This window comes from Artemia sp. Qi Xiang Cuo, chromosome 6, assembly GCF_049724085.1.
Source record: "Artemia sp. Qi Xiang Cuo chromosome 6, ASM4972408v1, whole genome shotgun sequence".
Taxonomy (NCBI): domain Eukaryota; kingdom Metazoa; phylum Arthropoda; class Branchiopoda; order Anostraca; family Artemiidae; genus Artemia; species Artemia sp. Qi Xiang Cuo.
The window spans coordinates 57,494,521-57,520,491 of NC_142799.1; the positions used below are offsets into that span (position 1 = coordinate 57,494,521).

General features: G+C 36.1%; 1 protein-coding gene across 2 annotated transcripts in view; it reads left to right on the forward strand.

Moving 5' to 3' along the window:
- LOC148951428 (sodium-coupled monocarboxylate transporter 2-like) overlaps positions 1-25,312 on the forward strand; it is a 181,157-nt gene extending 155,845 nt beyond the window's left edge. For both annotated transcript variants that reach the window (XM_089090883.1, XM_089090884.1), the window contains exons 12-13: positions 22,526-22,745; positions 25,112-25,312. In XM_089090883.1, coding sequence (XP_088947009.1) covers positions 22,526-22,745; positions 25,112-25,252 — 361 coding nt within the window. In that variant the 3' untranslated portion in view covers positions 25,253-25,312. The remainder of the gene's footprint in view (positions 1-22,525; positions 22,746-25,111) is intronic.
- Positions 25,313-25,971: the final 659 nt, after the last annotated feature.

A 25,971-nucleotide genomic window follows, 5' to 3' on the forward strand; every position in this document is an offset into this window, starting at 1 on the left:
GGCACTTCGTATCGAATAAGTTTTCGTAGGAACAACGAAAAGGGTTCATTCAATTGGAAATTGGAGTGGCTTGTGCCCTTTTTAATAGTCGAAAGTGATTGTAAGCTAACTAAAGCCCCTCCCACGCCAACCATTTCCCGAAACAAATTCAATCAAAATTTTGAGACAGCCCTTTTATTAAACTTAGTTTATTTCTAAATAAAAATCATGTTTTGAGGAGGAAACTCCTCTACAGCCGTCAGGGCCAGGTTTGTAAAATATGGCCTGGGGGCAAATAAGGTTTTTAATGAAGGCGTTGTCGTAGAAACTTCAAAAAAGGCTCACTCGTAGTTGATTTCCAGATTGAAAATGTGTTTTTGAGGAGAACACTCCTCCACAACCCTCGGGACAAGGGTATTAAGTTATGCCCTGAGGGCATATAAGAACAAAGTTGGCACAACGTATCATTCATTATTTTTTTTCCTTTAGAGCAGGGCACTTCGTATCGAAGAATTTGTCGTAGAAACTTCGAAAAGGGCTCATTCAATTGGAAAATGGAGTGACTTGTGCCCTTTTTAATAGTCGAAAGTAATTGTAAGGCAACTAACACCCCTTTTACGCCCACTATTTCCCCAAATACATCCAATTAAAATTTTGAAATAGCCATTTTGTTCAGCGTGGTTGATTTTTATCAACTACGCTGATAAAATATAAAACGCTGATAAATAATAAAATTTCTAAATATAAAATAGAAATTATTTTTTTGAGGAGGATACTCCCCCACAGCCTTTATTGCAAGGGTTGTAAGTTATACCCTGGGTGCATATAAGGTTTTTATAGAAGTCTTGGTCGTAGAACCTTCAAAAAAGGCTCATTCGATTGGAATTAAAAGGGCTAGTGCCCTTTTTAATAGTGGAAAGTGATTGGAGGGTAACTAAACCCCCTGTCACGCCCAGCTTTTCCCCAAACACATCCAATCAAAATTTTGAGATAGCCATTTTATTCAACGTAGTTTTAAGTTCTGTAAATTAAAGCTCTTTGAGGATGACAACCCCCTCTCAACCCTCAGTGCAAGGGTTGTAAGTTATGCCCTGAGAGCATATAAAGTTTTTATAGTGCGTGTTTTCGTAGAAACTCCAAAAAGGGCTCATTCGATTGGAAATTCAAAGGTCTAGTGGTTTAATAGTCGCCCACCATTTCTCCAAACATATCCAATCATTTTTTTTTATATAGCCATTTGATAAATAGCCATTTTTAGATAGCCATTTTGTTCAGCGTTGTGGAATTCCAGATAGAAATTTTTTTGAGTTGGACACTACCCCACAGCCCTCAGGGCAATGGTTGTAAGTTCTGCCCTGGGGGCATATAAGGTTTTTTATAGAACTGGTCGTCGTAGAAACTTCAAAAAGGGCTGATTCGATTGGAAATTGAAATTGCTAGTGCTCTTTTTAATAGTTGAAAGTGATTGGAAGGCAACTAACACCCTTTCCACGACCACCATTTCCCCAAACATATTCAATCAAAATTTTTAGATAATAATTTTGCTCCACGCAGTTTAAAGTTCAGGAAATTATACCTTTGAGCAGGACACTCCCCCCACTGTCCTTGGGGCAAGGGTTATAAGTTATGCCCTGGGGGGGCAGGTCAATGACACTTCCTTCTTGTTGTTGTTCGATGCAAATGTTATGATCCAGAAATAGTATTTGTTTTTGTTGTTCGAGCCAAATGTTATGAGTTTCCAGGAAACAGTTAGATCACGTGTTTCCTTCTCAGCCAATCAGAGGTCTTGTTTACATGACGATTTGACCTAGATATTTCGTATATAACGGGCATGCAATGTGATTAAATTATCAGAAAGTATTTTGACACAATTGAAACAAGAATGGATAAATTTGATTAATTAGACGCCATGCCAACTTCAATTTGCAATGTAAGTACATTTTTTATTTTCAAAATAAAATTTTTTTCCTTGGTCACCCTCCAGTATATTCAGGTAAGTACCCCCCCCCCAAACCTAACCACCATACAATCTTTATACTCAATGGAAAACGTAAAATATATTCTTTTACCCTCAAAACCTACCCCCCCCCCCCCTCCCCATTTTTTTACAATCAAATTCTCGCAAATAGAATTAATTATCTTTTCGTTAAATTCCTATTTTTTATTTTCAAATAAAATTATTTTCCTTGGTCACCCTCTAGTATATTTAGGTAAGTACCCCCCCCCCAAACCTAACCACCATGCAATCTTTATACTCGATGGAAAACGTAAAATATATTCTTTTACCCTCAAAACCTAACCCCCCCCCCCCTCACTGTTTTACAAACAAATTCTCACAAAAAGAATTAATTATCTTTTCGTTAAATTCCTGTTTTTTATTTTGAAATAAAATTATTTTCCTTGGTCACCCTCTAGTATATTTAGGTAAGTACCCCCCCCCCCAAAACCTAACCACCATGCAATCTTTATACTCGATGGAAAACGTAAAATATATTCATTTTACCCTCAAAACCTAACCCCCCCCCCATCACTGTTTTACAACCAAATTCTCGCAAATAGAAATAATTTTCGTTTCGTTAAATTAAGCTTTTCTCTACTGCAATCTTTTCTCTAACTGAGACATCCGTCGCTGTTGTTATTAACCCGCTCTGGTTTTGACACAAGACTCCAGTGCGAGGCTAAAATTAGCTGCCACCCTTTCCTGTTGTACGCATTAGCTGGATTTAGGAAAACTAGGTTTTCAATGCTTTTACGTAATTCTGTCTTTGTCTGAAAATATCGGGCAGTTAATTTTGTTTGCAAAATTAGCGATAGATATTTAAGGGCATTGGAATTCCATGTAAGAGTGAAACAAGATTATTTCAAGCTTTCGATAAAGTTTCTTTTATATTCCCGGGAGGGGGTGTGCATCCAAGATTTTTGTTGGGGGAGGGGGTTAGCACTTTTAATAGTGACAAAATAGAAAAGTTAATTGTTTCTTCGACATTTAGTGATTTTAGCTATAACATTTGAATAAAAGGTAGTAAGATATATTCTTTATTGATACGCCTTTCGCTTGAATATATCGCAAGATTAACTCAATGAGAGGGTAGACCTAGGGCGGGTTAATTTTCCTAAATTTAGGGAGAGAGAGAATGTGGGTTTTTGCTTTACTAAAATGAGATAAATGCTTTTCTAAACAAAATTATATGGATGATGATAATAACTTTCTTTCTGTAAAAAAAAGGGGGAAATTATTTTGATGCTAATTTTTTTCTCTTTTTAAGGCAACTTACGAAGAATTTGCGGCCCCTACATCGAAGAGAACTATGGATACTGAAAATACTGGAAAATGCTCGTCACCACCACCCAGTAAGAGAGAAAGGGGTAATAATGCGCCCCATGCGAAGGCTACTGTCATGCAATATGGTCACTGGCCAAAACCCCCAAGCTCCACACTGCCACCTCGTCAAGTGCAGCCATCTGTGCCAGCCTTTGGCTCGATTGCACAAGTCACAGCTCCTGTAGAAGTCGCAGTCCAACCTGCGCAAGAAATTAATGACATCGCTTGCACATCCGCTCTCCTTGGACCTCTAATTGCTGCCTCATCGACGCTAGGTCAGGAAGTTACCCACCAGCATGCACTACCTGGACCATCTGGCACCCAAGTGCAGCCAGGATATGCAAATATAAGCATTTTTCCTACCTATCTATTTCTTCCAATGTTTTTTCTTTTTCACTATTTTTCAATCCAATATAAACTTGTCTCAGCGATATATTAACCTCTCACCCCCACCGCTACTTTCTCTGCCCTCCCTCAGAGATATCTAAATGTATTTTTTTTAGAAAAGAAACCGCTCTTTTTTTCTGTTGCTATCGCTTCGATATCTCATATAGTTTTAGATACCATTGAAACTCAAAATGCTATTCCGTTCACAATTGAATATTATCTTGTCTTAATCTTTGGCTTAAAGCTCCGCACAAGCATATAAATAGATCTGTTTCACCACTTTTTCAGTCTTAATCTATCATTAGCGGTTAGGCCGCCAAGTCTAGGATTTCAATGCTTTTACGTAATTCTGTGTATATTTCTGAAAATAGCGAAATTGTCTGCAAAATTAGCGTTAGATATTTAGGAAATTGGAATTCTATGTAAGAGCGAAACAAGTTATATTCCCAAAAATAATATTCGCTACTTATGACATTGCTGAAAAGGGGGGGGCGGCATAGTTGCCCTCGAATCTTTTTGGTCACTTAAAAAGTGCAGTTAATTACTGCTAATGCTCACCGCCTTTGAAACTGAATGCTATTTTTCACATAGTTTTAAGAAAGAGATTATTCCGTCTGTCACATATCAGTGTCCTAATTTACAGTGAATATTTCTATCGGTCTAAAGATTTTAGCGAGGTGAAATCAAGTTAGCGGTTCTCGACATTTTGAAGTTCAATCTTGGAACACTCGCGCAACGGTTTACAATAATGAGTTCACTGAACCTGTATGGAATTAGAAAGAAATTCCCGGACCCACGGTGCATCCTGTGGCGCTTTCCTGCCCCCGTGGCGCATCCTCCGCGGTGCTTTCCTGGCCCGCGGCGCATCCTCTGCGGCACTTCTCGGGCCCGTAGAGCATCCTTGTGGCGCTTCTCGGGCCCGTGGCGCATCCCTTGCGGCGCACCCCCGCAGCTCTTTCCAGTCCCCTTTACATAATGCCCTTCAAAAGTTGAAATATTTTCCTCTAATTCCATACAGGTTCAGTGAACTCATTATTGTAAACCATTGCGCGAGTGTTCCAAGATTGAACTTCAAAATGTCGATAACCGTTAACTCGCTTTCACCTTGCTAAAATCTTTGGACCGATAGAAATATTCACTGTTAATTAGGACACTGATATGGGACAGAAGGAATAATATCTTTCTTAAAACTACGCGAAAAATAGCATTCGGTTTCAAAGGCGGTAAGCATTAGCAGTAATTAACTGCATTTTTTAAGTGACCAAAAAGATTCGAGGGCAACTATGCCCCCCCCCTTTTTCAGCAATGTCATAAATAGCGAATATTATTTTTGGGAATATAACTTGCTTCGCTCTTACATAGAATTCTAATTTCCTAAATATCTAACGCTAATTTTGCAGACAATTTTGCTATTTTCAGAAATATATACAGAATTACGTAAAGCATTAAAATCCTAGACTTGGTGGCCTAACCGCTAATGATACAAAACGACATGAAAGGTGGTGAAACAGATCTATTTATATGCTTGTGCGGAGCTTTAAGCCAAAGATTAAAACAAGATAATATTCAATTGTGAACAGAATAGCATTTTGAGTTTCAATGGTATCTAAAACTAAATGAGATATCGAAGCGATAGCAAAGATTAGAAAAAAGAGTGGTTTCTTTGCAAAAAATTACATTAAGATATCTTTGAGGGAGGGCAGCGAAAATAGTTGTGGGGGAGAGGGGATAAGATCTCGCTGAGATAAGTTTATATTGAAAAATAGTGAAACAGAAGAAACACTGGAAGAAATAGATAGGGAAGAAAAATGCTTACATTTGCATATCCTGGCTGCACTTGGGTGCCAGATGGTCCAGGTCGTGCATGCTGGAGGGTAACCTCCTGACCTAGCGTCAATGGGGCAGCTATTAGACGTCCAAGGAGGGCGGATGTGCAAGCAATGTCATTAATTTCTGGCACAGGTTGGGCTGCGACTTGTACAGGAGCTGTGACTTTTGTAGTCGAGCCAAAGGCTGGAACATATGGCTGCACTTGACGAGGTGGCAGTGTGGAGCTGGGGGGTTTTGGCCAGCGACCATATTGTATGACAGTAGCCTTCGCAGGGGCCGCATTATTAGCCCTTTCTCTCTTAGTGGGTGGCGGCGACGAGCATTCTTCGCTATTTGCAATACCCATAGCTCTCTTCGATGTAGGGGCCGCAAATTCTTCATAATTTGCCTTAAAAAGAGAAAAAATTAGTATCAAAATAATTTCCCCCATTTTTTTACAGAAAGAAAGTTAGTATCATCATCCATATAATTTTGTTTAGAAAAGCATTTATCTCATTTTAGTAAAGCAAAAACCCATATTCTCTCCCCTAAATTTAGGAAAATTAAGCCGGCCTAGGTGTACCCTCTCATTGAGTTAATCCTGCGTTTCATTCAAGCAAAATGCATATCAATAAAGAATATATCTTACTACCCTTTATTCAAATGTTGTAGCCAAAATCACAAAATGTCGAAGAAGCAATTAACTTTTCTATTTTGTCACTATTAAAAGCGTTAACCCCCTCCCCCAACAAAAATCTTGGATGCACACCCCCTCCCGGGACTTTAAAAGAAACTTTATCGAAAGCTTGAAATAATCCCGTTTCACTCTTACATGGAATTCCAATGCCCTTAAATATCTATCGGTAATTTTGCAGACAAAATTAACTGCCCGATATTTTCAGACAAAGATAGAATTACGTAAAAGCATTGAAAACCTAGTTTTCCTAAAGCCAGCTAATGCGTACAACAGGAAAGGGTGGCAGCTAATTTTAACCTTGCAGTGGAGTCTTGTGTCAAAACCAGAGCTGGTTAATAACAACAGCGATGGATGTCTCAGTTAGAGAAAAGATTGCAGTAGAGAAAAGCTTAATTTAACGAAACGAAAATTATTTCTTTTTGCGAGAATTTGTTTGTAAAACAGTGTGGGGGGGGGGTTTAGGTTTTGAGGGTAAAAGAATATATTTTACGTTTTCCATCGAGCATAAAGATTGCATGGTGGTTAGGTTTGGGGGGGGGTACTTACCTAAATATACTAGAGGATGACCAAGGAAAATAATTTTATTTGAAAATAAAAAACAGGAATTTAACGAAAAGATAATTAATTCTTTTTGCGAGAATTTGTTTGTAAAACAGTGAGGGGGGAGGGGTGGGGTTAGGTTTTGAGGGTAAAAGAATATATTTTACGTTTTCCATCGAGTATAAAGATTGCATGGTGGTTAGGTTTGGGGGGGGGGGGTACTTACCTAAATATACAAGAGGGTGACCAACGAAAATAATTTTATTTGAAAATAAAAAACAGGAATTTAACGAAAAGATAATTAATTCTATTTGTGAGAATTTGATTGTAAAAAAATGGGGAGGGGGGGTTAGGTATTGGGGGCAAAAGAATATATTTTACGTTTTCCATCGAGTATAAAGATTGCAGGGTGGTTAGGTTTGGGGGGGGGTACTTACCTAAATATACTAGAGGGGGACCAAGGAAAATAATTTTATTTTGAAAATAAAAAATGTACTTACATTGCAAATTGAAGTTGGCATGGCTTCTAATTCATCAAATTTATCCATTCTTGTTTGAACTGTGTCAAAATACTTTCTGATAATTTAATCACATTGCATGCCCGTTATATACGAAATATCTAGGTCAAATTGTCATGTAAACAAGACCTCTGATTGGCTGAGAAGGAAACACGTGATCTAACTGTTTCCTGGAAACTCATAAAATTTGGCTCGAACAACAACAACAAATCATAACATTTGTATCGAACAACAACAAGAAGGAAGTGTCATTGACCTGCCCCCATTAGACTTAATAATCCATTAAAGTGAGAAAGTTCCTGTTTTTTCATTCTCACTGACAAAAACCATAAAAACATACAAAAATGTGAGAAAGTTCCTGTTTTTCAAATTCTCACTGACAAAAACCATGAAAACATCCATAAATGTGAGAAAGTTCCTGTTTTTCAAATTCTCACTGACAAAAACCATGAAAACATCCATAAATGTGACAAAATTCCTGTTTTTCAAATTCTCACTGACAAAAACCATAAACCACGTGGTTCTATGCCCATATATGGTGTGGGTACGGGACCTTTAGGGTCATCTCTACTGACTTTATTTAACAAAAACATATACATAAATTTTATACAAAGGAGAAGAGAGGAATCTCGTAATGTCTCCTTTATCAAACAATAGGGAAAAAAAAATTACACTTCCCGCTAACATAACATCATAAAGAAAAGAAAATTTGATAAGAACATAACATGATTTAAATTAAACTTAAAGAAGAAATGAGAAAAAAAACATACATAACTTAACTATCGACTCACGGAGATAGGGATGGGATTTACTTAACAATTTATAAATAAATCAATAATACAATCAATCCCCGCTACTGTAGGCTGAAAGGACCATCTTTTTCAATTTCTTTTTATATATGTATAGTGACGGTGATTCACTTACTAATTCAAATAACTTGTATTTATTCGCAATATGAGGAATTTGATATCTTTAACTTAGTCTTGATCTCTCAATTTTAACAAACGGGAAAAGAAACTTAATCCTAGCTCTTGATAAATGGCTATGTTTATTTTCAACCAAAAGTTTCATACTATTGAAAAAATGATCTTTATGTTGGATTTTCAAAAACCGTATGCCCAAATTAAGGTGAAAAATTTGTTGTAAATCCAGAATATCAAGAAATAGAAAAGATGTTTTAATTTCAGATAATTCCTCTGTCTTCCTAGGGTGTGCTAAAAAATGGTCCAGAATTCTTATTGATTTATTTTGAACAATTTGGAGTCCTCGTAAATGTGAAGGGAAAGTCAGCATCCAAACAGTCGAACAATACTGGAAATAACAATCAATTAATGAAAAATATAAAGTTCTAATGATTTGGTATGGAAACAGAAACTTTAATCTATGCAAACAACCGAGATTCCTGGACACTGTTGCTTTAAGTTTACTAATATGCGCCTTAAACGACAGAGTTGAATCAATACAAATACCTAAATATCTAAATAAATCCACTCTTTTTATGGAGGAAGCTCCAATATTAATGATTTGAAATGACACATGCTTCACTGACCTTGAACTTCTTCCAAAAAACATAAATTCTGACTTCTCTAAATTAGGTATTAATAGGTTAGCATGAAACCAAGAATTTACATTCAAAGCAACAGCCTCCAGGGACAATCGTAGGTCCTCCTCGTTGCCTGCCTTCAAACTAATTCCTGTACCATCCGCAAACAATATTGGTAACTCATCACTTGAAGGCATGCAATTTGGAAGATCACTTACATAAATAAAAAATAGTATCGGCCTCAATACAGATCCCTGCGGTACCCCTATATTTTCTAACGGGAAAATATGAGATGATTCTTCACAAACTTGGACTTTAAAACTTCTTTCAGATAAATACGATCTTATTAAATCCAGAGCTATTCCACGGATACCTATATTTTCCAGCTTATCAAAAAGAATTGCATGATCTATTGTATCAAAAGCTTTTTTTATGTCAAAAAATATAGTTGCCGCCAAATAACTATCATCCATAGCCTCTGATAAGAAATGATGTAAAGCAGCTACTGCTTGCTCTGTTGATCTACCGCTCAAAAAACCAAACTGATTAGGAGAAAAAAAACTTATTTTTTTCCAGAAATGAAATAAATCTTCTTTTTATTATCTTTTCAAAAACTTTAGAAACAGGTGATAAAATAGTAATTGGCCTATAATTGTTTGGGTTATCTTTATCACCTTTTTAAAACAAAGGTAAAATTTCCGCTACTTTAAGACAAACTGGGAAAAATCCATTTTTATACAAGAATTAAAAATATATAAAAGCGGCTGAAAAAGTACACCAGCTAATTCTTTAAACAGAGAAGTCGATATACCATCACATCCTGCCGAAAATCCCTTTTTCAAACTAGTAACGGCTTTTTGATATTCCGAGAACCGGATAGGGTACATAAATATAGTCTTATCTACTTTATTTGATAAATATTTTCTATGATTATGTGTTCCAGCAGAAATTTGATCCACCAGACCATGTCCGACTTTTCTAAAATGGTCAGCAAATGCTTCCGCCATCCCTCTCTCATCAGTTATTTTGACTCCTTCATGACTTGTAATGTGAGATGGAATATTTCTTGTTTTAACATTATTCATTTTTTCATTTATTAATTTCCATGTTTCCCGAGGTGAATCACATTTGCGAAATTCATTTTGATAATATTTTGCTTCCGTTTCTCTGAGAACAAGAGTTAACCGATTTTTATATTTTTTAAAATTTTCAATATTAATTTCATTTGGGTACTGCATCTTCACCTTATACAATTTATTTTTTTCTTTTATACTCTTTAACAGGCTTTCAGTAATCCATGGCTTACGAGGCAAATCCTTACTCTTTCTTAATACCATAGGACATACTTGGTCAAATATTTGGTTAAATTTACTATAAAATAAAACAATTGACTGATTCGGGTCTTCAACATTTAGGACATAATTCCAATCTATATCTCCTATTTTTACATTCATCTCATCTATCTTTTTTGGTTAATTATCCTTTTATAACTTTTATTTGGTCTCTTTTCACGTTCCACTCCTGATCCAGAGAAGTCAGAAACAACAACACAATGATCAGATGTATCATTCAAAATAATATGGGTATCAAGGCAATTTTCAGATGTAAAAATGTTATCAATAAGAGTTGCATGGTTATCACAGATTCTTGATGGTAGTAAACAAGTAGTTCACAAACCATGTAAAAATGAAATATTAAAAAATTCTAATCCCTTATTCGATGTCGAAACATTATGTCGCAGTAAATCAATATTAAAATCCCCAATTACATAAAGTGGATGGTGTTGCTGGGTGTGGGCATCTAACAACGACTCATATTGACTTAAAAACTATTGAATACTAGACGATGGTGGCCGATATACTACAATTACCAAAAAAGTATTTCTTCCATCATTCACTTGTACTACACAACTCTCAAATAGCATCTCAACATTCCAAACCATAAATTCATTACGTAAAGAAGATGCAAAAACATCTCGTATAAAAATACCAACTCCTCCTCTCTTATTCTGTTTTCGACTAGCATGAAAAAACTTATAGTTTTCATAATGTTGGAATGTATTATTTTTATCAAGAAATGTTTCACAAATTCCTAACACATCTGTTGACGACCCTTTAAGAAAATCATGCCAAAAATTTGAGCTGCTATTTAATCCTCTACAATTCCAAAATGACAGTCGTTTAAATTGATTATTTAAAGGTGGATGATCATGAAAAAATAAATATTTATTTTTAGGTGCATTATAATAATCTGGCAAATCTTGATATTGTGACGAAACCTATGAAAAAAATTATTAATATCAAGAGGATTTTTTTCAACTTCCTCCAACCTACCAGCAGGGATTTCTACAAAACTTAACTCATCCATAATCCAAACTCAACAAAAATTTCGCATCCCATCTCCGTGAGCCGATATAAATAAAAAAAAATAAAATAAAATAAAAGGCAACAAAAAATTTCGAAAATAAAAAATAAGAACAAAAAAGTAATACATAAACAATATTTGACATCATACTCACTCTAACCATTATACTTATCATCACCCGAAGGTGAGCGCAATTTAATCACGGATACCTGAGCTAAATCATAACTAACTACAATCATAAATCCACTCAAACATACTAAAAACCACTTTAATCCACTTCCGATACATTTTTTATGCATTTGACTTATACGACATTATACCATTTAAGCTTCACTTTTTGCTCATTCTCAATCAAGCATAATACAGGTGGGACGACTGGGGGGATTCAAGCACTGACTCCCTTTTCTCTCAATTCTTTCTGTTTGATTTTCAGGGAGTTACGAATGTCACGAACACCTTTTGTCACATCATCTGTGTTAGACATAGGGAGATTCACTTCCGGCTACTCTTCTGAACGGGTTTTCACGCAATTTCTTGTTTCCCTGAAGGATACAGAATTTGTCCTTATCATCCTGGAGCTGGATTTTGATAAATCGATCTGTAAACTCAAGTAGTTCAATTTGGGTATTAATCCCAAGATGTTGGGAAAGTAAGGCGTTAACATGCTCCTTAGCTTTTGACTTAGATTCACCTTTAATGTTCCATAGAATAATATTCCTTCTTCTATCCATGTTTTCTACCACAAGGACTCTCATAGCTAACTCACCAAAACCGGGTTCCTTTGCAATTTGTTTACGTAGTGCCGATATTTCCTGCTTAATACTGGATAACTCATTTTCGGGGGTCACTTTTGCTCATTCCAAATCTTCAACACGAGACGTTAGGGACGCTAAACCAGACTTAATGTCACTGATTTCCCTTTTTATTTCCGAAATATCATTCTTAGTTTCTTCGACGATTTTATCCAACTTTGAAACATTATCAGTCGATTCCGTGGACCCTCTAGACTCGTCCAAATCGCTTTGTCTTGATCGCTTTCCACTTTTCTTAACCATATTGGTATCTAATAATGTTTATAATTTTCAAATAGCTCGATAAACGAACGCCCAAGATAATTCACTAGGCACTTCACTTATCAACTTATCAAATAATTTTTTGTATTGTTCTCTATCCAATAATGTTTATAATTTTCAAATAGATCGATAAACGAACGCCCAAGATATTTCACAGCAAATTTTACACAGCGCTCGCACAGGGATGTTACTACTCCGGGTGCATTGAATGAACTGAGCAGGGCACTTCATATGGAAGGGGTCGTCCTAGAAACTTTAAAGCAGGCTCATTCGATGGGAAATTTGATGACATACTGTCATTTTCAATAGTCAAAAGTATTGGTAGGACACCTAGCCCCCCCCCCCCGCCCATAATTTCTCCTCTTCCAGCCACGTGAAAGTGTTTGTTAGCTATTTTGTTAAGTGGAGTTGATTTTCTAATAGAAAATATGTTTTGAGGAGGACACTCCCCCATAACCCTCAGGGCAAGGGTTTTAAGTTATGTCCGGGGGGCATATAAGGTTCTTATAGAAGGTGTTGTCGTAGAAACTTCAAAACAGGCTCATTCGATTGGAAATTCAAAAGGCTAGTGCTCTTTTTAATAGTCGAAAGTGATTGAAGGGCAACTACCCCCCCCCCCCCTACCACACCTTAATTAATTTTTAATTAATTTTTGTTCGTTTTTGATTGCAAAAAATTTCGAGTTTTTAAAAATTCCACATTTCAAAATCAAACTTAAAAGAAACCCAAATATTCATCAAAGTATCAGAACTGATATCAAACTAACAATATCAAAGTGAAAAAAATGGGTTTGTGTCAACCTTGGAGTTTTTATTATCTGATGTTTGAACTATTTTTAACAAAAATGATATCTCAAAATTTCTATCGGATGGGTTTGGGGAAAAAGGGCGTGGGGGGGCTAATTAACCTTCGGTCTCTTTTGACTCTTTAAAAGTGAACTAGAACTTTCTATTTTCAATCAAATAAACCCTCTCTGAAGTTTATACGAGTATCCCTTCTATAAAAAACATATATATCCCCAGAGTATAACTTACAACGCCTGCCCCAGGGCCCTGGGGGGTTGTGTCGACCCCGGAGTTTCAATATCTGATTGTTCAACTATTTTTAACAAAATGGTCCCCTCAAATTTTTATCGGATGGGTTTATCCATCCGTCTGATTCGAAATAAGTTTTGGCGTGATTGTTTTTCATTGACTACTTTTTCAATATTTTCTGAACAGATTATCATAGGTCAATGCTCTACATTTGTATGGATTCATTGATTTTAAATAACTTATTTTTTTCAAATGATTAATAAGTTACGAAAAGAATTATATTGCAAATATTATGTTTGTACAACATGTGTCGACCCCGGAATTTTTGTTATCTGTCCCTTGATTTTTTTTTTCAAAATGACTACCTCAAAATTTTATCTGATGCATTTGGTGGTAAAAGAGAGTGAGAAAGGGGCTAGTTGCCCTTCGATCACTTTTGACTCTTAAAAACTGAACTAGAATTTCCAATTTCCAATCAAAGGAGCCCTCTCTGAAGTTTATACGAGAATTCCTTCCAAAACAGCTAAATATGCCTCCCGGGTATAACTTATGATTAATTAGTTATAAAACGAATTATATAACAAGTATTATGTTTGCACAACATGTGTCGACCCCGCAGTTTCGTTATCTGACCTTTGAACTTTTTTTGTTAACAAAATGGCTACCTCAAAATTTTTATCTGATGTATTTTGTGAAAAAGGGGTATGGTGGGGGGAGGGGGTTAGGAGCCCTGTGATAACTTTTGACTCTTAAAAGCTTGACTAGAACTTCCGATTTCCAATCAAATGAGCCCTCTCTGAAGTTTATATGAGAATCCCTTCCTGCCCCTGGGCCCTGGGGGGTTTTGTCGACACCAGAGTTTGTTAATTAAACTTTCAACTATTTTTAACAAAATAGTATATTTAACCCTTGCATATAAAGCACCTCTGAGGGGAAAATAATAAAAAAATATTGAAGCTATATAAGATTTATTTATTCATTTATGTTTGCAACGGTTATCTTTATGTTTTTAAGATAGTTAATTTCAATTTCTGTTCGTTCGGGGTTTCGTTTATTCTTTAACAGTGATTTCTGATCTTTTTGAGTTTTAACTATAATAGGAATGAATTTCTGTTGGCCCTGAGTTCAATATGGCTCTTTACTTTTCTTAGAAAACTTTTTTTTATGCAAGGTTTTTTTCAATTAATAATAATAAAACATTGAAGCCTTATGGCCTTTGCTATAGACAACTTAATTACATGCCTCTGATAAATCAAACATAATTTTTCACGGAACCATGAATGGATCGAAAAAATAGCTTCAAAAGACAGTAGTTAGGCTATTTCATTTGTTGATGCAGAAAGAACAGGATCGTTTTGATAGACTCTTTTTCGGATTTTTTTTTTGCCACAACAATTTAGCATTTATCGCAAAGTATGTATTTTAACCTTATTTTACGCATGTCTGTAATTTTAAGTATTTTAGCATTTTCAGTTTGAGAGAATTTCTAGGAGTAATTGGATAGAAAATTCTTTATCTAGTTCTTATTAGTGTATTTTGATGTGTCTTAACGTCCTTTCGAAATTTCTTGAAACTTTTGAACTTTCTTCCCACACAAAACTAATTAAAGTCTTAGGGGTAGAGGCAGCGTAGTTGGCACAAAGAAGAAAACTTTAGCGTAGACAGTAGGAGAGGGGGGAGGGTAAGGTCTTTGAACTATTTAAAAAAATCTATATCAAAGTTTTTATCGGATGGTTTTGAGGAGAAGGGGCGTGGAGGAAGGGGGCTAGGTGCCCTCCAATCTCTTTTGACTCTTAATAAGTGAACTAGAACTCTCAATTTCCAATCGAATGATCCCTCTTTGAGGTTAATACGAGCATCTTAATACGGCCCTGGTGGGTTGTGTCAACACCGGAATTTTTGTGTTGTATGATCTTTGAACTATTTTTAACAAAATAGTTATCTTAAAATTTTTATTGGATGCATTTGAGAAAAAAGGGTTTGGGGGGAGGGGGAAGCTGGTTACCCTACAATATCTTTTGACGCTTAAAAAGTGAACTAGAACTTTCAATTTCCAATCAAATGAGCCCTCTCTGAAGTTTTTACGAGCATTCCTTCCATAAGAACCATATATGCCCCAAGGGCATAACTTATAACTATTGCCCCTGAAGACTGTGGGGGGAGTGTCCTGCTCAAACGTAAAATTTCTAGAACTTTCAACTACGTTGAACAAAATAGCTATACCGAAATTTTGATTTGATGTGTTTGAGAAAAGGGTCAGCGTGGAAGGGGTGTCAGTTGCCTTAGAATCACTTTCAACTATTAAAAAAGAAACTAGTCATATGAATTTCTAATTGAATGAGCCCTTTCTGAAGTTTCTACGACAATGTTGTCTATACAAAACCTTATATGCCCACAGGGCATAACTTACAACCTTTGCCCTGAGGGTTGTGGGGGAGTTGTCATCCTCAAAGACCTAAATTCCAGAACTTAAAACTACGTCTAATAAAATGACTGTCTCAAAATTTTGATTGGATGTGTTTGGCGAAAAGGTGGGCGTGAGAGGTTAGTTGCCCTCAAATCACTTTCGACTATTAAAAAGAGCAGTAGCCTTTTGAATTTCCAATCGAATGAGCCTTTTTTGAAGTTTCTACGACAACTCCATCTATAAAAACCTTATATGGCCCCAGGGTACAAATTACAACCCTTGCCTTGAGGGTTGTGGGGGAGTGTCCTCCTCGAAAACATATATTCTATCTGGAAATCAACTACGCTGAACAAAATGGCTATCTCAAAATTTTGATTGGATGTACTTGGGGAAATGATGGGTGGGGGGGTGGTAGTGGTCCTCCAATCACTCTTGGCTATTAAAAAGGGCACTAGTGCTTTGAATTTTCAATTGAATAAGCCTGTTTTGAAGTTTCTACTACAACGCCTTCTATAAAAACCTTATATGACCCCAGGGCATAACTTATAACCCTTGCCCTGAGGGTTGTGGGGGAGTGTCCTCCTCAAAAATATATTTTCTATCTGGAAATCAACTACGCTTAACAAAATGGCAGTCTCAAAATTTTGATTGGATGTGCTTGGGGGAATGATGGGCGTGGGGGGGGGGGGGCTAGTTGACCTGTAATCACTTTTGACTATTAAAAAGGGCACTAGAACTCTCGATTCCCAATTGAATGAGCCCCTTTGAAGTTTCTACGACGACCCCTTCCAAATGAAGTGCCCCTGCGAAAAAATGATAATAACAAACAATAAAACATTGGAGCCATATGGCCTTTACTATAGGCAACGCTACAGCGTTGCCTCTGATAACCCCCTCAGAGCCCTCAGTGCAAGGGTTGTAAGTTATGCCCTGGGGGCATATGAGGTTTATATATAAAGTTGTTGTAGAAATTTCAAAAAGGGCTCATTTGATTGGAAATTGAAATTACCCTTTTTAGTAGTCAAAAGTGAGTGGAGAATGATTAACCCCCCTCTCATGCCCATTATTTCCCTAAAAATATTCAATCACAGTTTAGTGGTAGCCATTTTGCTCAATATTGTTAAAAGTTCTGGATATTATGTATTCAAGGATGACAAACCCCTCAGAGTAAAGGTTGTAAGTTATTCCCTGGGGGCATTTAAAGTTTTTATTGGTATAGTTGTCGTAAAACTTCAAAAGGGGCTCATTCAATTGGAAATTGAGAGGGCTAGTCCCCTCTCTAACGCCTTCCATTCCTCCAAACACATCCAATCAAAATTTTCAGATAGCCATTTTGTTCAACGTAGTAGAATGTTCCGGAAATTAGGTCTTTGAGAATGACACCCGCCCAGCCCTCAGGGAAAGGGTTATAAGTTATGCCCTGGGGGCATATAAGGTTTTTTATTGAAAGTGTTGTCGTAGAAACTTCAAAAGGGCTCATTTGATTGGAAGTTAAAAGGGCTAGTGCCATTTTTAATAGTTGAAAGTGCTTGGAGAGTGATTAACGCTCCTCTCACGCTCACCATTACCCTAAACACATCCAATCAAAATTTTGAGATAGCCATTTTGTTTAACGTAGTTGATAGTTCTGGAAATTAGGTCTTAGAGGATGACAACCATCCTAAGGGTTGTAATTTATGAACTGGGGGTATATAACGTGTTTATAGAAAACGTTGTCGTTTCAAAAAGGGCTCATTTGATTGGAAATCGAAAGGACTAGTGCCCTTTTTAATAGTCGAAATTGTTTGGAAGGCTTGACATTCTTATAGTAAAGATCGATATGGGTATAATGTATTATTTTGTTGTTGTTGTTGTTGTTCAGACCAGGGCACTTCGTATCAAAGGAGTTGTCGTGGGAACTTCGAAAAGGGCTTATTCGATTGAAAATAGAAAGGGCTGATGCCCTTTTTAATAGTCGAAAGTGATTGGGGGGCAACTAATCCCCCTCCCATGCCCACCCACCCATTTGCCCCTTTTAAAAACTAAATGTTGCCTTAAGATTAAATTAAAATGCACTGTGTTAATGGTAATTCCAAATAAGGCATCTCAGCAGTATCCCAAGAACGACTAAGGGTATTATGTTCAAATTTTCGGGGTTACTTCTGGTCTTAAAATTTAACCAAATCAAAATAGCGTAAGTGTATCCCAGCTTTTAAAGAAAGTAAACAGATTTTTTTTGCGAATGGTATCAAGTTTTCCATTTAAGGCCAACTAGAGGAGGTATGAAACTAAATTAAACAGTGTTATCTGTGTCCAGATTTTTAAAAGGGTGAATGCTATTAAAAATTGCTGAAAATTTTTCTCCAGCATACAAATAGCAGGCCAAACTATAATGTCTTAAAAAAAACGAAAAGATTTAAAGTATTATTTTCTTTTTCCCTGAAAGACTATGTCAAAATAAAACGAACAGAAATTAATTTAAAAAAAAAACTTTTGCTACAAAATAAGTTTTTCAAAGAAAAGTAAAGAACTCCATTAAACAAAAAATGAGCAAAAATAAAATCAAATAATCTACCAAGCCTGAAACTACCACAAATCAGCATCGATAAATAAATGAAACCCAAAACGAACAGAAATTACAATAAATAACCGAGTCAAACTCAAAACGAGCAGAGATTAGTATAGGGGAGAGAGGGGTGAAACCATACATTTTGAGGATTTTGACCCCTCAAAAGCGTATTTCTAAAGATACAAACTTCCTTTTTACATGAATAGATAGCTCAGTTATTCACTTTTCTTGGTGATTTTTTCCAATGACATCCATCAATTTGTTTCTTGGTGAGACCCAAAAATATTTGACCTCTTCAAGTGTCCAAAGTCACCCCAACCAGGGGGTGACTTTGGACACACATGGGGCATTTCCGTACATTCATTAATTAATCTTGTAATTATTGATTCAGATATTATACAAGTTAAATGTAACATTAAATTTATTTTATGGGAAATTGGGCCAAATTACAGCCAAATACAAAAGCTTTGGCTGTTCGCCCAGTTCCTCCTACTGATACCGGTGCGGGAAGCTTCATGATAATGTCCTGAAAGTCAGTTACTGCATAATCTCGACATTCAGGAAAGATGAACTTCCTACCAGACTTGTGCAGATAGTTTATCTTTGCTACTCTGCCACTTATTTCATTAATTTCACCAACATAATAAACAGCAGAGTTTTGCTTCTTTCCCACCATAAACCTCAAAAGCACAAAATTTCCACAAGATAATTCTTCATCTGTCTCAAACTCAATGATACTTCCACAATGTAAAGACTCGTCATCTGACTCGTCATTGACTCGTCAGTGTATATCTATGTCTGAAATGCTGTCTCTTGTTTTGTCAGCAATGAGTGAAACCTTTGACTTTTTTAGCGACTTTTTCTTTTTCTTAGCAAGCCTTAGCTCAGTCTCTGCTTCTAGTGCTCTTTTTTCTGGCGTTTCTGTCAGAATTCTACTTTTGCCTTTTTTACGTTTTTTGCGCGGACCCACTTGCATTTTTGCCTGTGGATATGGTCTGATGCTTTCAGGAGAGGACTGCTGTTAACCCATCATGACAGGACATGAATCACAAAATAAACCAGGGTGAGGATCATTCTAGAACTTCCGAACTTCCATATTGGAAGTTCCTGGGGCATTCTGTTCGGCTGGATCTGGGCGGCTTGTCACTTCAGAAGGCAGAAAATCGACTTCTGTGAACACATTTGGATTTAAAGGCCAAATTCCTGCCTTCTCAAAACCAGCTGTGATGTTTTGAGGATTCAGTTTTTCCAGAAAGAGATACTTGCACAATTTTGCTATTTAATTTATCTAAATTCTCTGACCAGGATTGATTTGCATCAAATTGACAAACGACTCCCTGATTGCATACTTCAATGGTGCATACACTGAAACATCAAGGGGTTGGAAACGATGAGAGCAATGAGGAGAAAAAGTTAGGAGATGGATGCCGTTATCTTTGCGCAAAGAAACCACTTCTACTGAAATATGGCTGTCATAATAGTCAAACAAGAGTAAAACAGGTTTTTTTTTTGCTGGGTTTGACATCTTTTAGAAAGTCTTTCATAGAACAAAAAAATTGTCCAAAGTCATCCATCCACTTCGATGGGCTAAGCCAATGCATCCTGGTGGTCCATCTCGATACATCCTCTCTGGAGCTTTGACTCTTGGAAGAAAAAACACTGGTGGAATTGTCTCACCAAGTGCAGATACAAAGCATAGCATTGTGGTATTTTCTCCTCTTTCTGCTGACACAGTCTGTGCCACCTGTTTTGCTCCCCTTTTAGCAATCACCTTTGGGGCCTGAACAAGTGTGGTTACTCCTTTGTCATCGCAGTTCCAACTTCGACCAAGAGGTAAATCATACTTACAATACTACTTCTGAAGATTTCTAAAGAAGACACCAATTACAACGGCATTAAAGCCAGCAGTACGAGCCTCGCTTGTATTTTCGGGTTTACTGATGGAAAAACTGGCGTTCCGCTTGATGAAACTTCTTAGCCAATCCACTCCTGCTCTCTCTTACAGTTTGGAGTTTGATAGGAATTTTATCTTCAATGTTATTCCCTATTGGTAGGCTAACTTTCTTGTTGCTTAGGGAGTCAGACCATGGTTAAACAGTTAGCATTTTTTGAGGTATGCAGCAAGCTCTTTCTCTTGTTTGGAAGTAAAAACAAACTTAGTGGTCTCCTGAACAATGTCATTGTCAAAATTGCTACCACTAGCACCACTCTGCTCGAGATGTTGTATTTTTGCCTTGTATCGTTTCACGGCATCCACAAGTGTACTCTTCTTCAGGAAAAATGTTTCTGCGGTTGCTCGGAAAGACAACTTCCCATGTGTAAATTGAATAACAGCACACCTGACTAATTCTGGATCAGGAGGACCACTCCCCTTTCGAATGTAGTTGCGAACCATCTGTAAAAGAAAATTATAATCGTCAGAGCCTTAAGAGAACAACATGGAAATTAACACAGGTCACGCCATGCTTTGAGGCATAGAATGGAAAGATGCCTGCAGGCAGGGTATTGTTTAGTTTAACATTATAATACAAAACATTGAACAAAAAAACTTTAAAAAACCACATCAAACATTTGTTTATGTTCATTTTTCTTACGTCTCTATAAGTCGGACAAACATTTCAGGGGTTTTCAAACCCTCTACCCCCTTTGGTACAGCCTTAGACTCTACTGTTTATCTTTCTGATATAAGTAGGCCTTGAATAAATGTTTATTGTTCAACATAATAGTAAATCATTTAATAATAAGTATTATTTTTAAATATGCTGGGTGAAAATGAATTGAACTGATCTACATAGCTCTGAAGGTGGACTGTAAATCTAAGCTTATATAAATGTCACATGACTCCTTTTGAATTATCACTGTCTAATTATAAGTTCAAATCACATATATTATAAAACTAAACATTATAATACACAAAACAATAATCCATTGGATGTATACAATTCAGAGTATGTGTTTTAAACAAGGAGGGGTGGGGGGGGTGTTATTAGTACACCAGTTAAAAAGTATTGAAGAAGATTCAATTAAGATTAGCTTGAATATTTGTGACATAGACAGTGACATGCCAAGACTATTTTAAACGTATAGACAGTCAAAAGTACACCTCATTTTCGGATAGAAATTAAAGGTTAATCGTAGCCAAATCATAGAAAACGCTGTCCAATCTTGAACACAGGGTCTTAAAGTTGGAACAAAGTTTCTAAATAATAGGCAGACTTAATCTTGTACAACTTTGATTCAAGACAAAGATTGTTACACCGAGTAGTTTTGTTTAAATAGGCTAGGCTGTAAGGCAAGGGGTAACTTTTTTCTAAGTGTAAATGTTGAAAACAAAGATTGATAGTCAAAACAAATCACCTCAGTTTTTCTATAAGACAACAGGAATACAGTCAATTTTACCAATATTCTGCTTCCAGCTACATATAGTTCCATTTTCCAACTTATGAAAGACTTCCGTCAGAACAGGGCGAAACCAGACACCACGAAAAGTGTCCGGAATCGCCACCAAAAAAGTGTCCAGAGTTACCCCATGTTGACGCCATTTTGAAATTGTTTTTTTCGTAGATGACGGCCTGATATTTCCTGATGAAAATTACCTTGTCTGATCTTTCTAACTCACGGCTCAAGAGCTACAATAACTTAGAAAATATTTGACAAAGACTACATGTGTAAGGATTTCCAGCAAGCATATAAAAACTTCCTTACCTCTTTTCTCGGTTGTCTCTTGTCTCCAAAATTTAAAACTTGCACCAAATGTGCGTTACATGAAGGGCATCTAGCGGGAATTTTTTGAAAGGATTAGCTCAAAAACTTTATACGAGAGGTCAAACGTACGGAGTCGCCCCCGTGCGTTATCGCCCCTCTCTCCCCTAAGTTGGGCTCAAAACCCCTAAGCCTTTCCACGGCCAGAACAAAATTTGCACTTTACTGAAAAAAAAAACAAATGAATGTGCATTGTAAGTTTAATATACATATACTGATATTTAGTAATCAAAATGTTAATATTATTTGATTTATTAAAGCTATAAAAGAAAAAACATTTATACTTGTCATTCTCGACAGATGTTATAAGCTTCAGATAAAAGATTGATGTTTTGATATGAGATAGATTCGTTCTTATGGGCTGATGTGAAGTTGCTACTTTAAAATAGAGAGATTATTGCCTGACAATGTACTATTCCCTGTTCTTCACCCCGTCCTGGATGAATTACTCTTTGAGATGCCCACTATTCTATTAGAATCAAATGTTACCGCCTCTATGCCTGCTTAAACTTTCATTTGGTGAAAAAGTATTTATATTTCAGGAGCGACACTCTTGGTCTGTACAAAGTGAGCTATATGTGGTATTCAACTATCGGCTGTTTTACAGTAATAATTGTTGGAATCATAGTGAGTTTTTTAACAGGTGCTCAAGATCCTAAGAAACTAAATCCGGAGCTCATATGTCCAGTTTATAAGAAACTTTACTGCTGCTTCCCTAAAAAATGGAAAGAGTTCCTAAGATTCAACGTCGGTGATGAATATGTAAGTAAACTTTAACTATGGTAATTTGCGACAAGGAATAACTTTAAGGTTGTCTTGAGCTGGGAATGTTTAAAACTTTTCGTTATTTGCACATTCATTGTGCTGTTGAAGATGCACATTGCTTTTGTCGTTTTTTTTTTCGATTTTAATTCCTTATTCCTAATCATACATGCCAGAAAGTCTAATGCAACTGCTCATATGGAGTAGCACTCCTGTGCCTTGTGCTGCTACTGAATTAAGAATTTCTTTTTCTATAGAACTATACTGTTAAACAAATTTTATGTATAAAGTTGATTTGCACTTCTAATTGGCACCAATCTGATCTTTGTCATAACAGATGATTTTGTTTGCAGACGATAGGGATTGCAATCAAACTGAAATAAGTCCTGATTTACAGGGTCGGCTCACGTTGGGATATACATTCGGCGAAGTAGCTCTCTAATTCTGGTACTCTGGGAATGCAAGTATATCTCAAAATGGAGGTAAAAGTTGCTAAATCAGGTACTTTGGAAAAACCCCTGGAGAACCAGTATATTTTTATTAACAGAAAATAGTGTGCACAGAACATTATAATTCAACGGTAATTACATAAGGAGGGGGGATATTCAGGCCCGTAAGCCTCGTGAAATTTTCATATTTTTATGATTTGTCGTATTTCTTATGTAATTCCGTAATTTTACCCCTTTTTTGAAGTTTCGCTTCTATCCCTAACCCCGCTCCTTCTCTCAGGAGTAAAATCATCCTTACGTCCCCCTACGTAGCTCATAGCCTGGTAAAAGCTAGAGAAACAGAATCTAATAAAGGGATCAATTACAGATTCAAGTTCAGATATTAAAAAAAAAATATATATTCATGAGCCCATTTGATCAAGTCTACAAAGAAATATTGGAGAACATTTACATAGAAGGTAAACAACTAGTTTTAATGTATATTTGAATTCCAAATTGTAATGAAAAATTAAAAATAAAATGTGCTAAATAGTTCATCAGAAAATCACAGCTCTTTCCTCCTGATGTTTGAAATTCTTATTATGATTACACTCTCCGTGGTTATAAATAAGATCACCAAGATTTTCATAAAAATCTATATAAAACTTTTCTAAAGTTAAAAAGTTTTAGAAAACACATAACCTTTGAAATACTAGTTTTCCCGTGTACGATAAATGGAAACCCCCTCCTTCTTTCTTGTATTATGCTTTATTTTATAAGTCGGTAATTCTATTTTCCCTAACTCCCTATGTTTAGCCACCAACAATTTTGCAAAATTTCTAATAACACTATGTAAAGTAAGTTCAATAGCACCTCCCATGTGTTTGTTATTAATCACAGTGATTATCTTTCTTTCTTTATAAGATACTTGAGACTCGTTTCCAAGAAAGCCAAGGGTCCTTCTAGAAATTATTTCTTCTGGGATTACCTTTCACATAACTACTGATCGCTAGAAAATGAGAGATTGTATTCTGCTGCTTAATTGATAAATGAAGAAATAGCGTACTGATTAAAAGTTCCCTTACTGAAGTGATCAATATGAGTTTTGAGGTTGTTACGCTCATTCTATTTGAGTTGTTCAAGACATCATATTGACACTTCATTAGTCTCATCAGAGAAAACGCTTAAGCATGTACTTGAGAAATACCATCATGCTAACATGATGCTTTTGCAAGAATATTCCATTGGACTGACATAATTTCTAATAAGCTTAGTAAATGCTTGAGTTGATTTATGTAAGGCTGTCATGTCACAGCTGAAAGCAGGGTTGCCACCCGGTGAAAAAAACTAGATTATAGTTATTATTTGGTTGACTTAGTCACTTTTTTTTAAATAATCTAGAGATTCGTGTGCTGATTAAAATGATTTTTTTTGTTTATACAATATTAAAGACAACTAGAAATAGTGATAAATCATTAGGAGTGGCAACCCTGACTGAAAAGTGACGAGCGTACTAAATTTGGGCCAGATGCAGCATGCATACCGTAGCAGAGCAGAGGTTTTTGGGAGATGGTTTTGCAACAGACAATAACTTCTAGCTTTAACAAAACAAAAAACAGATCTAGTATCTAATTAACACGTCCTACCAAAAGAGATCCAAAAACATGTCTAATGAGGGACCCAAGGATTTACCTTATTTATAAGTCATCTAATATGCTGTCACCCAGTGATAGTTTTGCTACCTTTGTTTGTGGCTCCCTATCACTGCAGTGTTCAGTTATTCATCAATGGTTAAAGAAAGGTTTCCTTGCATTGAGTTTGGTATCGAAGTTAAGGTAATGTCAAAGAGATAGATAGCTGAAAAGTAACTTATAACTGATGCTATCAAAATCGTGTCAACTCATACTCCGATTTTGATTTAACCAAGCATGATTCTAGGTTCCCAAAGATGATGAAGATGAAGGAAAGATGAAGCCTAATTCAGGTCCCAAAAGTCATGTAAATGTTGCCTTTGACGATGAAGCTGAATTTACCAGAGAAAAAAATGGATACTCTTATGATATGACAAAGATAGAATGAAAAAAAAGTTTGTATATACCTTTAATAATTTTATTGCGACAATATATTCACTAGTTTGTACTTTTCGTACCTTATTGAAAACAGATAACAGGCACAACATACTAGAATTTTCAACACGGAAGAGGAGGTCAGGATATCGCCCCCATCTCTTTTGGGAACTTGTCATAGTCCAAAGTTCAGGTGGACTTAATGGAATCTACTTTATGAATAAAACTACAGGTCACCTAATATTTGCCCAGTTTTTATTGAGTTCAATTAGTTGACCCAATGAGCCACGTTCAACCCGCAAGTTTAAATAGCGACTCCTATACTTAGGCTTATAAAATCAGTTAGAAAGAAAAAAAAAACACTAAAAGCAATTCCTGAGCGCTGAAAGCACTTCGGTCGTAGAAGGCAAACTTGAATAGTTAAATTTTTATTTTATAGATAGATTTGCTTTTCAGGAATTTTTACTCTTTATTTTTGTTTTGAACAAAGTATATCTTAAATGTGGAAATTTTACTTCAATGCATATTTCCTTGAATTTTGTCAGATTTGTAGCAAATGAATGATTTCTCTATATGCACAATTTTTTGAAATTCCGATATTGGCAAATGGTTTGTGCCAAGTTCACTATTTAAAATGCTCGGAACGGTTTTTTTTACAGTGTACCTGTCTAAACATTTGAAACTTTTGGAATTTGTATTCAAACCTGCTTGCTGCAAGTTTCTTAAGGAGCT